Here is a 15,294-nt window from a genome sequence, read left to right as displayed (position 1 = left end):
TTGGCTGAGGAAGCCGGCTGCACGTGAGGGAAAGCAGGTGACGCCACTGGTTCAAGGTGCCTCTCTTCCCAGCTGCTCCGTCCCTGCCAGCTGGGTGGGCCTCAGCCTGTCTGCCTGCTGGAAGCAGCAGTGCGGGCAAGGGCAACACACCGGGTGCCCGGTAAGAGACAGCGGGAGGCAAAAGTGACGACACTGAAGCTGTATCATCTCATGAGAAGGCACATCATGAGAAGGCAAAGCTCACTGGAGAAGAGAATAATGGTAGGGAAAGTTGAGGCAGGGAGAGAAGAGGAAGACCAACCATGAGAAAGCTCAATTCCATGAAAGAAGCCACAGCCTTGAAATTACAAGAGCAGATCAGGGCTTTCAAGGACAGGCTATTTTGGATGGCATTCATTCGTAAGGTTGCCATAAGTTTACCATCTATTGTGTATTGTCTACTTAATTATGGCTATTTGTTGTTTTTATATTTCTTTTAAATTTTGTAAAGTGGCCAGAGAGCCCAGTGGACTATGGCAAGGTATACAAGCATAATAAATGGATGGATGGAGAAGACTGGACAGCACATAACAGTGACAACAAATGCTCCCATTCTTGTTTCTGAAAGATGCAAGTAAATACTAAGATTATATAATATTTAGCCAGTTATCAGTTTAAATAGAATAACTGAATCTTGTGAAGTGATAGTCCCAGTTTATTGTCCAGTCATGATGCCATAAGCAACAACACAAAGCATGTAATTTTATTATAGGACCATTATAGTCAAGGGGTTGAATGGACATCCCTTCTACTCTCTGACTTCAGCAGTTTACCTTCAGCTCTCTTGCAACACAAGAAAATTATTCACATTACTATCGCAACACTAGCTGAATGTTTGGCAGAAGACTTGCAGATGGAAACTCCTAAGGTATTTTTTTTCAGATTGGGAATTCCATTTTCTAGAGAACTGTTAAACCTCATTTCATCACTGTCTTTTTCTGGGATGTGACAAATACATGTCTGAGTAACCTTAGCTGATACAGAAACGGTTCAGAGAAATAGTTGCAGTGGGAAAGCAGTGAGCGGGGGAGGAACGTCTAACCTCCTAATCACACCTCTCACAAAATTTTGCAGCTGTTTTGAGTTCCTACAGCTATCAGTGTCTCAATGTCTAGTTCATTCCAAAAAGGAAATGCACAGGAGATAAAGGAACATTGGGTCTGTTTCATATATAATGCCTCCCTGCTCACATCTTAGACACAAGAAGAAAAGGGATTAAATATGTTGAATGACAGCTGCAATGTCTGTACCTGGATGTGACTAATCTGGGAGGTCAAAATGACTGTGCGGGCCCATATTTTCCCCTTCAGATGTTAAATAGATTTGGCTAGAAACTTTTTGTCACTCTTCTCTAAATATGGATGAGGAGAAGTTATGTATGAAGCAGTTCAATTTTTAGGCACAACTTGTTGACTATTGTTTGTTGACTAAGTTGCTACAGTTGGTATGAAATCATCTTTATAGTGCATAGTGAATGTTTCATGTTTGGTGTGTTCCCATTTGGGCTCACCCATTTTTTTTCCAGAGAAGCATATGTATGCTGGGCATCTTTGTGTTATGTATGCTGGGCATCTTTGTGTTATGTTCTTTTATGTCCCTATAGATCAGCCTTCCCCAGTCTGGTGTTCTCCAGATGTGTTGGGGCATAACTCCCATAATTCCCAGTCAGTTCTGGCAGCTGGCCCTGCACATATGCAAAACAGACTGCCAAAGCCTACTGTACATTGCATTTCTTTACCTTAAGCTGCTTTATTTTTGCCTGAACGTCACATTCCGAGAAGTGTTCAATGTTGGTTAACTGCAGGTCCATCTCTGTTAGCCAGACCAGAATGCAGTCACGTGCTGTCTCAAACTCTTCACGCTGGCCAATAAAATGCTAAAAAGACAGAAGGCAAAGAAATGAATTGCACTGCCTGAAACTCACAAATTTAGCACATCAGACATGACTCAAAAGTAAAGCACACAAAGCAAATATACCAGTAAGATAGAGAGAAAACAGTTAGATGCATACACTCAGTAAGTGTGTACCACCATAAAGAATAAATTAAAATGGAGAAATACTTTAAGCCTGCGGAGGATGGAGGTCACACGCTTTTGCAAGTTGTCCCATCTCTGGTTTCCTTCGTGTACCATCTGCTTGAGGCGGCCAGCCGAATCTGTGCGGTTCTCTCTGGCCAAGCGGCGGTACTGTTTGTTAATCAGCTCCAGCTGAGTCAGACTTTCATGCACTTGTCGCTGAAAAGCCTATAAAAACAGGAGAAACAAAGTCGCTATCAGAGCATTGACCTCTGCAGCAGGTATTTCCAATTTGTATTTTTTTCACTCCTTGTAACTGGCAACAGTTCTACAGAAGAGAGATCTCTGATGATGGAAATATTCAAGACACAAATGCATTTAAGTCGCTTTTGTGCTACATTATTTCACCAAGGGGAAATCTCTCTGAATTTTATTTCAGTTAGGAGCTTTAATTCAGTACTACATGTCATTGGGATGTCACACGTGTCATTCTTGACTTAAACATGTCATTGGAATTGAAAATGACTCCTAGGCATCTCCATAATGTGTAGAAAGCTAAGGTTGGTATCTTAATGAAACAAAGGCCTCTGTTACTTTGAACTAAGGAGATGTTAAAATGTTTTGCCTACTGCAGGACATCAAGGACAAACACAACGGGGACAGAATGTAGGGTGATATTTATTTGAGGCTCCACAAAAGATTATTTGGAAAAACTCAGAAAACTGTTTTTGTTTGTTAGGGTGTGTAGGTAAATTCAAGGTAGGCAATGAATCTTTCCCTGCATCCAATTAGCTGATGATACTGTGTGCTTGTTTTCCCTTTCCCTGTATTATACAATTTAGGGTATATAATATAGGATAACTCCTTGAGTTACTTAGAACAATTTGCTTTGCAGGCAGCTTCTGTGGTGCACTTACTCCTACTTCAGGCCCATTGTGAATTACCACCAAACCCACATCTGGGCTATAGACTGCACTCCTTGAGGTCAATAGACAAGCTCCTACAATTCTGAGTTTTCACACAGGCTTTCACTGACAAGTAATCCAAGTCTTTACCTTGGTGAGAATCACAAGATGATTTATTTGTATTTTATACTGTTAATTTTATTCTGCTTGTGTCTTTGGAGGGATTGTTTATTTAATCAAAAAAATTGCTGGTACAGCATTGTTTCAAGTCAGAGTGCCTATCAATCTATTTTATCTGGAAGACACTACAATGAAAATAATAGAATACATTACTTAGATAACATTACCCAAACAGAAGCACCCGATCTCAAAGGTAAGGGAGATAGCCCAATGGAGAATGAAATGCAGTGTATTAATTGCATCCACTTAAGTGCATGGTAATACAGCATAGTTAAAGTGTATCTGATACAAACTATTTAAATGAACCACATAAAAAATATATGAAACAGGATATATAAGTACACATGTAGTGAGGAGGGGATTAATAAATTTCCTTTGGACTATTTAGTTCTGTCCTTGAATCATTACATGTTACAAAACAAAGTAATCCAAAGAAAGATAAATGCTTACTGAAAGCAAAAAAGCATTGCTTTTGCTCCCAGTTATTTGTGTAACCTTGGTAATTAAATTGAAAATAGGTAGTTTTGCAGCAAAGGTACCAACAAGGACAAAAGAGGGCTAAGTAATTTGAAGCCACAAAAATCCTCACAGGATTCTTTTCATAAATGAACTCAATTTAAATGTCAGTATATAATGGAGAAAAGTGGTTAAGTAAGTGGATAGAAATAAGTTTTTTTTAATACACTGGATTTTGTAAACAGAGATGAGTAAGACAGATGGTAAGTGTAACAGAGAAGCTACAAAGGCAGTATTTCTCAGTTATGAAATGCACCTGCTTCTGAATTTATTTCAAATACTGAGGAATTAAAACAGCCAGCCCTTATATTTGGTGGGTCACAGTTGCTATTTCACCTGTTAGTAACTTCTGCCTGGAGGACAGACAGCTGTGAATGTTTTCAACATCTCAATGCTATCTTAACAATGATGAATTGACTTGTATTTGGCCAACTGTAGTGCCTAATAACATTCAAGAATGAGGCCCTTCAAATGAGCTATACCAAAACATTTAAGCCATGGTACGAGTAACTTATTGCTCAAGCAACTGCTATTAAATAATTGCTCAAAGATATTTGGGATCCATGGTGCCACAGCTACACAATAAGCAAAACAGCACCAGTATGGCTATAATGAGAAAATCTCAAGGAACATTAATGGTGATCTTTTGACTCATAAATCACTCCCATATTTTATTATTGGAAAGGTTGCAGCATTTATATTTTGGTGTTTCAAGTATGTACAAATGCTAAAGCAAAGACCAGAGTTTTAAAAGCCATCTCATGTAACCTTATGCACAGAAATGTGCTTTTTCATGTGCCTTCAAAAGCTGCATAAAATAGATGCAGCTTTTCTCATATGTAACTGTTGAAATCTCAACTTCTACACCCTAATTACAGGAATTTTGGCTCATTTTTTCCCTCTGATCATCGTAGTTCTTTGTTCTATAATATCTTTATTAGAAGGCAGAAATAACTGGGAAATTTCAAAGAAAAGTTAAATTAGTTCTGGAAAACATTTATCCCTGCTTTTTGAAGTGCTGATATAATTCAGCATTTCAGAGGATAATGGGGAAAGCAATTTGAAATGATAAGGTTAAAAGACAGTGACACAAAAACCAGAGAAGGAACCTGCGGGGGAACACAAGATTCAGTTTTAATAAATAATCAGAGACTAACAAAATATACCCTGTTGAGTTTCATTTAGTAGAATTCATCTAACACACAGTATTTCTGTGGGTTAAGGGCAGATGGAATGAATAGACAGACAAGTCTGGAAAAATATTCCCAGAAATAAATTATTCATTCACACAAACTTACACATGCATATGAAAAGCACAGAACTGGGAAGGGAAAGGAAGGCTAGAAAAGAACATTTTAATGTTACAAAATAAAGCAGCCGCAGCACTTGGCATAGTAGGGATATTTTCAGCTCTAGTACTGAAAATTTACAGGGATGGTTTAATGTTTTCAGTTTTCTCAGTCACAGTTTGCAGAACTGGCTATATGTTTTTTTTGTGTATACTCCCACTTTATCCTATGCATTCAGAGTCAATTAACTATGCCCTGGTTTCAGGCAAACTATAGCTTGTCTTTGCACTGATACTGACAGATTTGTGGTGTGTCTTCCAACCAAGAACGGATATTATGGCTTGAAGCTGGTTTCTTATCTTGGTTTGAATGGTGAACACAAGCCATAGTTTTCTGTTCCCAATGTAATGTCAATATATCATATGCTTAAACAGGCAGTAACTAATTGGCTCTATGTGTGATAGGGAAAGGAATATAAAGGGGAGTCATGTCAGTGCTATCCTACTTCCCCAAATTGTCATTTGATCAATTAAAAATAGTATTATTCATACTAGGGAAAGACAAATCTGTCCATTTTGGCTTCTCTGTTTTTCATTTTTCTAATTTTTGTTTGGTTCATTTTGAATTTTAAGAATTTCTTCAGTCTTGCAATTAGAGAATTCCATTGTAAGATTTATAGAAGTGCAAATTTTGCACAGAAAAAATAACAGCATCCTTTGTCATAGCTGGCGATTGGGTTGCTTCCTTAAACCAAGGTTGAGCAAGGTATTGATGACTACAATTCCCATCATGCCTAGAAGTATAGTCAATAGCAGTGCTTTTTTTTTTTGTAAAAAAAAATGGTGCCGGAACTCATGTCGCCGGCAGTAAGCGCGCGACCACACACACCAATCCCAAGCTGAGCAGCGGAGCAGCGTCTCAAGCCAAGAGCAGCGCCCTCACTATCTCACTATCAGATAGCAGACACAAAAGCAGCCTGCAGGCACTATGTTAATGATGTTTGCTGCTGATCTGCTACGATTCAAAATCACTTCGTAAAATCCATTGGAAAAAAAGGTCCAGGAACACTGTTCCGGTGCATTCTATGACAAAAAAAGCCCTGGTCAATAGTAAGACATGATGAGAGTTGTAGGATAAAACATCTGGAAGACCACAAGATGCTCACTCCTGACCTAAGCCACAGCTAACATTAGCTACTGTTTATCTCGGTTTGGACATGATAAGCACTGGTTAGTTGAAAATGGAAGTGAGACCTTCCAATCTCCTTTTTGTGACTGCACCAGAAGAGGCAAGGTGAAAAAAACACACAAGGCTCATGCATGCAGTTCTAAAGCATGATTTAACATTTTATATGAAGAGAATTAAACACTTCAAGATCAGAATTGCAGAAATGGGACAATTGTCTCTAGCGAATTAATCCTCTCAAGGTCGTTGCAAAATTTCAAGCACTTCTTATTAATAATTATTCTTCCTGTCAAGTAATAAGTGCTTGGACAGACCAAGAACAAACTCATTGCCATAAGAGATCAAAAGATGCAATAATTCCAACATGACAAGTCACCTCAAATTTCTTTAGTTCTTCCTTAGCGACTGTGTATAGCACACCAGAAGAACTAGGGAAGGCAGCTGTCCTTTCAGAAATGTTTAGCCATTCTTCAAAGCGAGAATAATCATCCAAGAACTTTTGCCACAATCTCCATGTCTCTTCAATTCTGAAACAGAAAAATAAAAAGTGGACTGAGATTCACTTCAATTAATTGTGGATTTCTCATCTAGCTTACCAGCTGCAAACTTAAGCAGGCCCAAGTAAACAACAGTTGTACTGAACAATAACTGGCTTTTAACCAAAGCTTGACAGCAAGTTTGATTAACAAGCAACAAAAATCACTGACTGGATCCAGCCTGAGCTGGAATAAGACAGCTGTGGGTTGTTGCTTTCTTCTTTTATATACAGTAAATTTTCATTTGGAATTCATATAAAATAGTTTGAGTTTATTATAAGAAAACTGTAAACTCAGCACTGAGCAGAAGAGGCCCAGAAATGCAATCTTCTTTATACACACTGCAGCTGCTCTAGTATACTTTCTGAACAGAAACATAAAAAAGCATGTTAAAGGCTGACATTAACCTTGTGTTGAATTTAATGAGCAGTCATGGAGATTTTCCATCTTGTATACATTAATAATAATAAATAAATGTATAAATAAATAGATCCATCATGTAGTACCGCAAATAACAAATTATATAATCTACACAACATTAAATTATAAATCTGCAATGAAAATGTTAAAAATACTGTCTACTATGTCTGCATTTAAAAAATGAAAACATTGTCATTATAGGAAGCTGCTTATACTGAATCAGACCGTGAGTCCATTAAGCTAAGCAATGTCTAAGCACTGACTTGTCAGGACTACCCCAAAACATCTTGCTGCCTGAGGCAGATGATTCCCCATTCCCATGTCAAAGTGTATTGTATCCAACTTGTGTCCCAGTCACATTAAATTAATAATAATTAGCTGCCTTTCATGCCACCAGCTGCTCTACACTGAGGTACAGTCCTTCTTCAAGGGAAATGAAGGACTAATGAACTAAAGCTAATGTTGCCCATACAAAAGCTTGAGACTGAGGCCTATGACTAGATCCAGCTTTCCTAACCTGATGCACTCCAGAAGTGCTGGACTTTAATGTACATAATTCACAGCTAGAATGGCCCAGGAATTGGAAGAGGTGCTTGTGGGACCTTGACAAGCTGAGAACACTGGTCGAGAACCATAAATAGATACTTTGATGATTACAGAATAATTGACAAAGTTTCGTTCCATTTTGAGAAATCTAGAGAATCATCCAAAGATTTACTTGGCTCAGTACTCACTTAAAAGTCAAAAATCATTTGCAAATAAAACAATAACAAAACTGCTGCATTTTAAAACTTGGCATTGATACTAGATTTTACTTTAGCTTTTATTTCTACCTTTGCCAAAGTTTTAAACTTTTGCAGTGCATTTTATGTTGTATTTCATTATTTTAATTGTTGTGAAATGCCCCGCTCTTGAGTGCTATAGAACGTTAATAAATGAATTAATTAAAAATGAAATTGGAACAGGGAAAGCCATGAAAGAAATGGCTTACTTGAGTCTCCTTTCCATCGACATAGCACAGATATTCCGCCACCTTCGGTCCAGGTTCCGTGTGGCCTGCTGGATGGAGTCGCATTCTGTTTCAGTGGCACAAGCATCACAGTCATGGAGAAGAACTTCACAGAGGTTGAGGACAGATGCAACTCCAGTGCTGTGCTTCTCTATATCTCTCTGCAGCTCCTAAGGGTCAATAGGTGAATGTGTAAACATTTTAAAGAAAACAGGCACTAAACAGATATATGCAGTGTAGGCAGCAAGGCAAGCTTAAAATACAAACGAATTAGGGCAAAATTGCTAGCCAACTTGGCAAACAATAGACACTCCAAACCTTTCCATGAGTAATTAGCAAACTTTTTAATGTTTTTTGTCTCCGATTCTAAGCAGATATCCTTGGAAGTGAGATCCAATGCTGGGGAGCATTTGTTGGAGGATGGGACACAGTCACTCCCAACACACGGGAGGATGCTCAATTAAATGTGTAATGGGCAGCCTTTATTTTCCATCAAGGGCTGCATTCCTTCTTGGGAAATGCACTAAGGCTCACATGTTGGTAGTGGATGAGCCTAGAGCCATGGTGAGAAGGCCAGAGCCACAAGTGGGTGGGTCATCCCTTTTGTGTTTCCACCCTCTCCTTTCCTTCTCTTGCCACTCCATTGTCTCTCTTGCCTTCTTCCTTCTTATCCACTGGGCTTCTAGGAAAGCAGCAGTTCAGTTTTGCAAACGGTCACACACAGAGGCCATCTGCAACTAGGCTGGGGGCTGCAAGCCGCCTGCCCTGTCTCTCAAACTGAAAGGGCTTTGACAGCACAAACCCTTTGCTGAAAGAGAAGGAAGAGTTAAGACAGACTGACCTGTGTGGCTAACATAGCTAGAGGCGTTTTGTAATGTACAAAGCAATCACTACCTTTTGCTGTTTCATTTTATATATACCCAGAAGCAGATCTTTGAACCTTGTAAATCTTCACTCCCTGCAATGAAACTGATTTACCCTTCCCTCTGCTGCAGTCTGTAACAATGCTCTTTGTACAAACAAATTAACAGAACTCCAAATTCAATTGCCTTTAAGTGGCACCCTGAAGTGACTTCAATGCTTCTCTACAACTACTTGATTTGAAAAACAGAATTTGAATTCTGTAGCATTGATCATCACTCTGCTAATTGTCACTGCCCCATCCAGGGAGTTACTGTCTGAACTAATTAGCTGGGGTTATACAAACCCCAAAGTCTGGAATTCTGTGGTGTTCTTATAAGTGGAGTTTCAGAATATGAGATCCGATTGGCTTCACTGGTTCCTTGGGATCCCTGCTTGTGGCCCAGCATGATCTGAACACAAAAAACTGATATTCTTCTACATTGAAGCTAAGGTTGCTATGTGCTTTCCAACAGCCAGCACTGGATGAAAACAAATAGTTGCAAAGGGCATGGAAACTTATGGTGGGGGAATACACATGGTGATATTTGCAGCAGAAAAAGCACCTGTTAGAATCAACGTAGAGATAGACCATCATCCTCACAGAAGATGCTAACTCTAAGCACGCCGTTCAGCAGTTCGTAATGTTTGCTCCAAGGTGAGATTGATAGAACTGCATATCTCATTAGACTGGGAACCCCAACCCCCTGCCCCTGGAAGCAGCTTTTACAGGGGACATTGCTGTAAGGAAATGAGTCCAAGGCTTGCCAGCCCTAGCTAAAGTGGGGTACAGGCCACAAGAGACAAGACATCCTCTGCTTTGAAGTGTGCCAGTACTCTATCATCTCCCGATGTCAGGTCACATTTCTCCAAAGGGTTTGCAATTGCCTTCTGCATTTGTATCATGTTTCAAACTGTGGGCTTTCTTCCTTCTCCTTCATTTAGCATTGTAGGATATCCAACAGGAAAAACAGCGGAATCATTCTCTTTTATGAAAAGACCAACTATTACAATACAAAAACACACAATAGGGAGTGCTCATGCACATGCAATGTGTTTCCTTACAAAGGAAGGAAAAGCATAGCCATCTTAGATCTCTGGATAACAGCCATCAAAATTGACAATTCACGATTCTGGAACATGGAACATGCACTGGATGTGTTGTTCCAGTGTTGTATGAAGACACAAGGCTCCAAAGCACCCTTTATTATGACTGAAACAACGCATTGGGATAGATGTGTACTACAGCAGGGTTTGCATTCAGAAATCTGGGTCAAATTGAACTGCTGACACAATTTTTTCAGGACTTTAAAAATGGAAACTGAAACATCCAATAAAAGTTCCCCCTGTGCCCTATACCTGTGCACTAGCATCCACAAATAAAGTCCAGATTATCCTTGACAATACTGGGGTCAGCGATAATCATCATTACGATAGACAAATTATTCAAAAGCATGCTTAGCGTGTTCATGGCTCCATTTACCGAAATCAAATAGTGCTTGCATCCAGACTGGGACCATGGTGTTCCTAACAGCTTGGAAAATCAAAGGTACTTGCTGAGATTTATATACAAAGTGGAAAATGGCTTGGAGAAAACAATTAAATCTGCCTCTCACTGTTTCTCTGTGACTGCTTTTTTAAACTAAAGCAATGATACCTCGTTTACGAGTACGCTTTTGAAACCTGTGTGTGAAGTCATTGGCCCTTAGTTGCACTGTAGTGCAGAGTAACGATGGCTGTCTTTCCCTGAATTATAGTGGGTGGCTGGACCACAGGTTTGTTTTTTTCCTTATATATGATGCCAGCGTCTGTGGCCCATCAAACCCGCAAGCTAAGGAGAGCAGTTCCTGAACAGGATGTGGTTGCTTTTCTGGTTATACTGATTGTGTCAATGTAAGTCAAAACATTGGTTAACAGAGTCGCCACAAGTTCTGACGTATCTCTTTGCAAAATAAATGTATAACCCATTTAAACTTGCTAAAAAGATGTTATACAAACAGATGGTTTGCACATCCAAGCATTGTGATGAAAAGATAGTTGAACTACCATACTCTCCAAGGGACATTGCAAGCAGTGAACACAACTGTTTAGCTATGCTACATGCATAAGCAGAAAAGAATCCAAAAGCACCAGGTTTGCATGTATTCCTACCCCCGCTTCCTCTTGTGTGAACAAGAGATGAATAAATCAGGACTCAATTTCACTTGAACAGATCTTTCCCTTACTATGTGCATTCCAATGATTGTGGTTGGCTTTATAAGCAATTGATTAGAGTCTATTTTAAACTATAATTCCTGGTTGACACACAATGATATACCAGGATTCTGTTAAAGCAGTCTGACTTCTGGTTTATTCTTTCTTCTGCCATTTAGAAGGGAGGAGAGGGGAAAGACAAGCCTGTGGATTTGCCTGGGCTCCTTTACTTGGTAAGACTAACTTACTGGCAACGTCCCTTAATTGTGTGGAATAAAACTGCTGAATAGTCTGTTTAATCCTTTCTTCATGACTGGGCAGTGGCCTGGTTGCACATAATGATAACCCAGGTTTCCTTCCTCCCTCCAATCCTGGGTTGTTGTGAAGAAGCCAGCATGCTGGTTTATGCTACTTGATTGCTCTTGCTTAGCTTACCCTATGAGTGAGGGTGGCTAAAGAAGCCAGGGACATAGTAGTTCTATGTTGTTCAGCATGATATTCCAGTATAACTCTGGCTTGTCTTTCCCTCAACAACCCGGAGTTCAAATGCAAAATTTAGCCTGGCTCAGGGATCAGACAAACCAGATGTCATGACCAGATGTCATGTCTTGTTTAGTCGAGACTCCTACTAACTGTAGGAGAGAATGAGCCAAGTGAACCAGCACACTGGGTTAAAATCATGGGTTGCCATTACCTATGAACTGGGTCTATTTAAATAACAGCAAAACTTAGGGGCCCTCGACTATTCATTAAAAAAAAACCTACAAGGAAAGCAGATCTATAAACAGGTTTAATTGTTTGTTTGGATTACACTTTCCAGAGAAAAAATGTGTGAGTCCAAGTAAGCACAAATTCATGTGTCAGAAGATAATTTACACAAGTTATTTACAACCATTTAATTGGTTGGGGTTTTTAAAAAATAAAATATATGTGCATAATAATACTCATATTCCCAGTATTACACAGTAAGTATCACCAATTGTCACTGAAAAGCTGCCACATTCTTCTGTCTATCACACACAGGTTTCATTCATGTGTGCTGAAACTTCCAAGAAATCATGAAGGGGCCACGCATTCGGAACGGACATTTACAGTAGCTATCCAGCAAGACTAGAATGTGCATGTTTTTTTCGGCCAAGAGGAAGAAAAATTATAGCCACTCAGGCCTGATAACAGCACATGGCCTTTTAAAATAAATGCTGGGGCCATGTGGTACCATCAGGGCACAGGATGTAGCTCAGCTGCATTGTAGTGGGTGCTGGAAATGATTGCCACTGTGGAGGGGGGATAGGCTGGGGGGGGGGGTCACATGGCCACTACAGCCCCTTCCACAAAGGGCAGATTTCCCAGAACCCCTTGACACCCGGAAGGAGGCTACTTTGCATTCTTTGCTGTGCTGGATGAGGACCTTTTTTATTTTCCCAGTATTTTAGTAGTTTGATTTTTAAACTGTGTTTTTATATATTCCAATTTATTCTGCATTGCTGATAGGCTTCTATGCTGAATCATAGCAATTGCTGTTATGGTTTGTTCTCGTAAATTGTGCATGTGTGTCTTTTTAACTTTTAATTTTTAACCTTTGTTAAATGCTCAGAGAACTTTGGCTACTGGGTGCTATAAAAATGAAATAAATAAAACAATAAATAAATGTATATCATAACAATCAGAAAAGTGGTATATTTATAGGCCTTGCTTGTAGGGAGTAGGGACTTTTGTGTAGAAAATACAAAGGAATGAAGAAAGCAGAAGTGTGTGGGAAGTTTTTGACAAGCAAGCTTGGCCAATACAGGTTTTTTGTCAATTTGCACTGAAATCCAAAACCTTTGAGCAAGCTTTTCAGGATTATAGGTTGAATTGTCGTTTAGGCAGAAGCACACTAGATCTTTGGAAGGGTTCTGAGTAGAGAATATTTTATTTGGTATGTTTGTGTTTAATTGCTAAGCTGCAATATTTTAATATAACTTTTACCTTTTTTGCATGTATTTTATTGCTATACTCTTAAAGCACTATTTTATTGGAAGGACAGGATATAACATTAATGTTTTAAAAAGCTATGTTTTCTGTATTCATCAAAAGCAACTTCAATAAAAAAGGAGTGGCTGGCTCTGGGTCTCAGCTGAGGAAAAAACAATGAGCTGAGTGTTTAAAGGAACCTGCCCTGAGCATAACTTGGATAAGATGCTCTCCAAGTTCCTGTCTGAATCTATGATTCTGTGATTTATCTCATTGGCTGGCCATCATCCCAAAGAATAGTTACAAGGAAGACAGGGAAAGAAGTAAGAATTGCATGCGCAGGCATGGCATTGATAAAGGACTAGGGCAAAGATGCATGAGATGGGGAAGATGAGGCTGACAGAAAGCAGAGGTGGGTTATTGGGCAACCTAGAGTCAAGTTCAGAAGATCAATAAGAGGCTCTGTGGAAGAAATGATGGATGAATATGCATAAAAACCAGTTTCAAAGTAGAACTGCTATCCTTCATACAGACACAGATGTGAAAGATTCAGCAATAGAAATCCAAAGTGTATTTTTTCATCCTATGCTGCAGAATTTACACTTGCAATCATCAACCATTTTGACCTAGGAGAATTCTTCTCATTGTTCCTTGTTGCACCTTTATTTGGAATGTTAACAATAAAAGAGGAAATAGCTACACGATCCATGTGACCTACTATAAAGGTAATTAGCTTATTTGATCTCAGCCTTTCATTTCAGACACTACAAAAGCAATGGCTGCTCTGGCTAGAGGTGCTTTTTGTTCCACAGTGAGATGGGTGAACCCTTGCACTCTTATATGTGACCCTGGACAGCCAAGCCATCCATAGCCTTGTACCCCTGAAATTAGAAGGCACTTAGGAACCCTGGAAGGAGTGTTTATGCTGTCTGCTTGGCAGCATTGTGGAGCTGAGCTTGGCAAGCTGCCTTCATTGTTGATCGCCAGATAAAAAAATGTACCTGTCCCAGCACTGCACTGTTTCCACAGCTACACAGCGCCCCCAAGAGTCTGGCTGTTTCCCTGTCTTCTTTTGTGATCTTTATAGGCCACAGAGTCAGTACAAGCTTACTGCATCTTGTCTACTTGTAGAAAGAGTTGATATGACAAATAGTCTATTTGTGTCAGCAGTATAACGAGGGCAAAGAGGATGTAAGGATTGGATTCCGCTTTCATTTTTACTTTTTTCAGCCAAGCACAGAGAAGTATTCACAATCTTCCATAACAACAACAGTTTCATTGGCTATAGTCTAATGAAATAAATTTGCTATTCTTTCAATTGCCACAAGATTGGTCATTTTTGCTGTAAGGGACTAACACAACCACCTTCTGAAGATTCCACAAGTCCCTCCTCCACTGTTAAACTGCAATCACGCAAGGTGAGCTTTCTTAGAAGCATTTGTTTCTTTGGATAAACCCAGCTATAGTCTCATTCGCAGCAGCAATTTGATTAAAATTGGTCCCAAGGAGTCATTGAATGTATTGGCCACAAGTTAAATCTATGCTGCAAAAGATGAGCAATCTTTGTAGCTGTCCCGATTTACATACTGACCACTAAATGAGCCAGGGTGGCTCATTTAGTGGTGCAGCCGGCTGCCCTTTTATATATTTAAGCTGCAGTGCATGGTTACTTTGGCTAATTGTGTTGTGTGAAGCTGATAAGGGTGGTTTACATGAGGGTTAAATAATCCCCCTGCACAACAGTACAGCAGTCCATGGCTTATGAGTATTATTTGATGCTCACATAAATTAACCTAACTGGGTCTGCATAATGCAATATGCCACAGTGACCATGAACTGCAGCTGGAATAACCAAAAGGGTGTCCAGCATATGGTGCATTTGATTGTGGCTTAAATAAACTATGGTGGGCAGTGGCAATTCTACAAACCCAGTCACTGTATAACTGATCCAACAGTGCACACTTTTTGCTACTTGGGGTGCGGTGGGTACAGCTCAGTAGGCTTGAGACTTGAAAGTGGGGATTTCACTGTTTTATATATTTCGTTCTGTTTTCTCATTTTTGTTGATGCTGTGAAAATTTGTAACCACTACCCAAATTGGTAGTGGTTACAAATTGATGTGGTTGATGAAAATGATTTTTAAATTGCAAATT

The 15,294-nt window shown here is 39.5% G+C and overlaps 1 protein-coding gene across 8 annotated transcripts in view; it reads right to left on the bottom strand.

Moving 5' to 3' along the window:
• The window catches only part of SYNE1 (spectrin repeat containing nuclear envelope protein 1), a 317,660-nt gene that overhangs the window by 36,894 nt on the left and 265,472 nt on the right, over nucleotides 1-15,294 (bottom strand). For all 8 annotated transcript variants that reach the window (XM_044422576.1, XM_044422595.1, XM_044422586.1 and 5 more), the window contains 4 exons: nucleotides 8,078-8,265; nucleotides 6,507-6,657; nucleotides 2,101-2,283; nucleotides 1,778-1,915 (listed from right to left, as the gene is read on the bottom strand). In XM_044422576.1, the coding sequence (XP_044278511.1) occupies nucleotides 1,778-1,915; nucleotides 2,101-2,283; nucleotides 6,507-6,657; nucleotides 8,078-8,265 (660 nt within the window). The remainder of the gene's footprint in view (nucleotides 1-1,777; nucleotides 1,916-2,100; nucleotides 2,284-6,506; nucleotides 6,658-8,077; nucleotides 8,266-15,294) is intronic.

Source organism: Varanus komodoensis, unplaced genomic scaffold (assembly GCF_004798865.1).
Source record: "Varanus komodoensis strain SLA01 unplaced genomic scaffold, ASM479886v1 scaffold1, whole genome shotgun sequence".
Classification (NCBI taxonomy): domain Eukaryota; kingdom Metazoa; phylum Chordata; class Lepidosauria; order Squamata; family Varanidae; genus Varanus; species Varanus komodoensis.
This window is presented reverse-complemented; position numbering and strand designations above follow the sequence as displayed.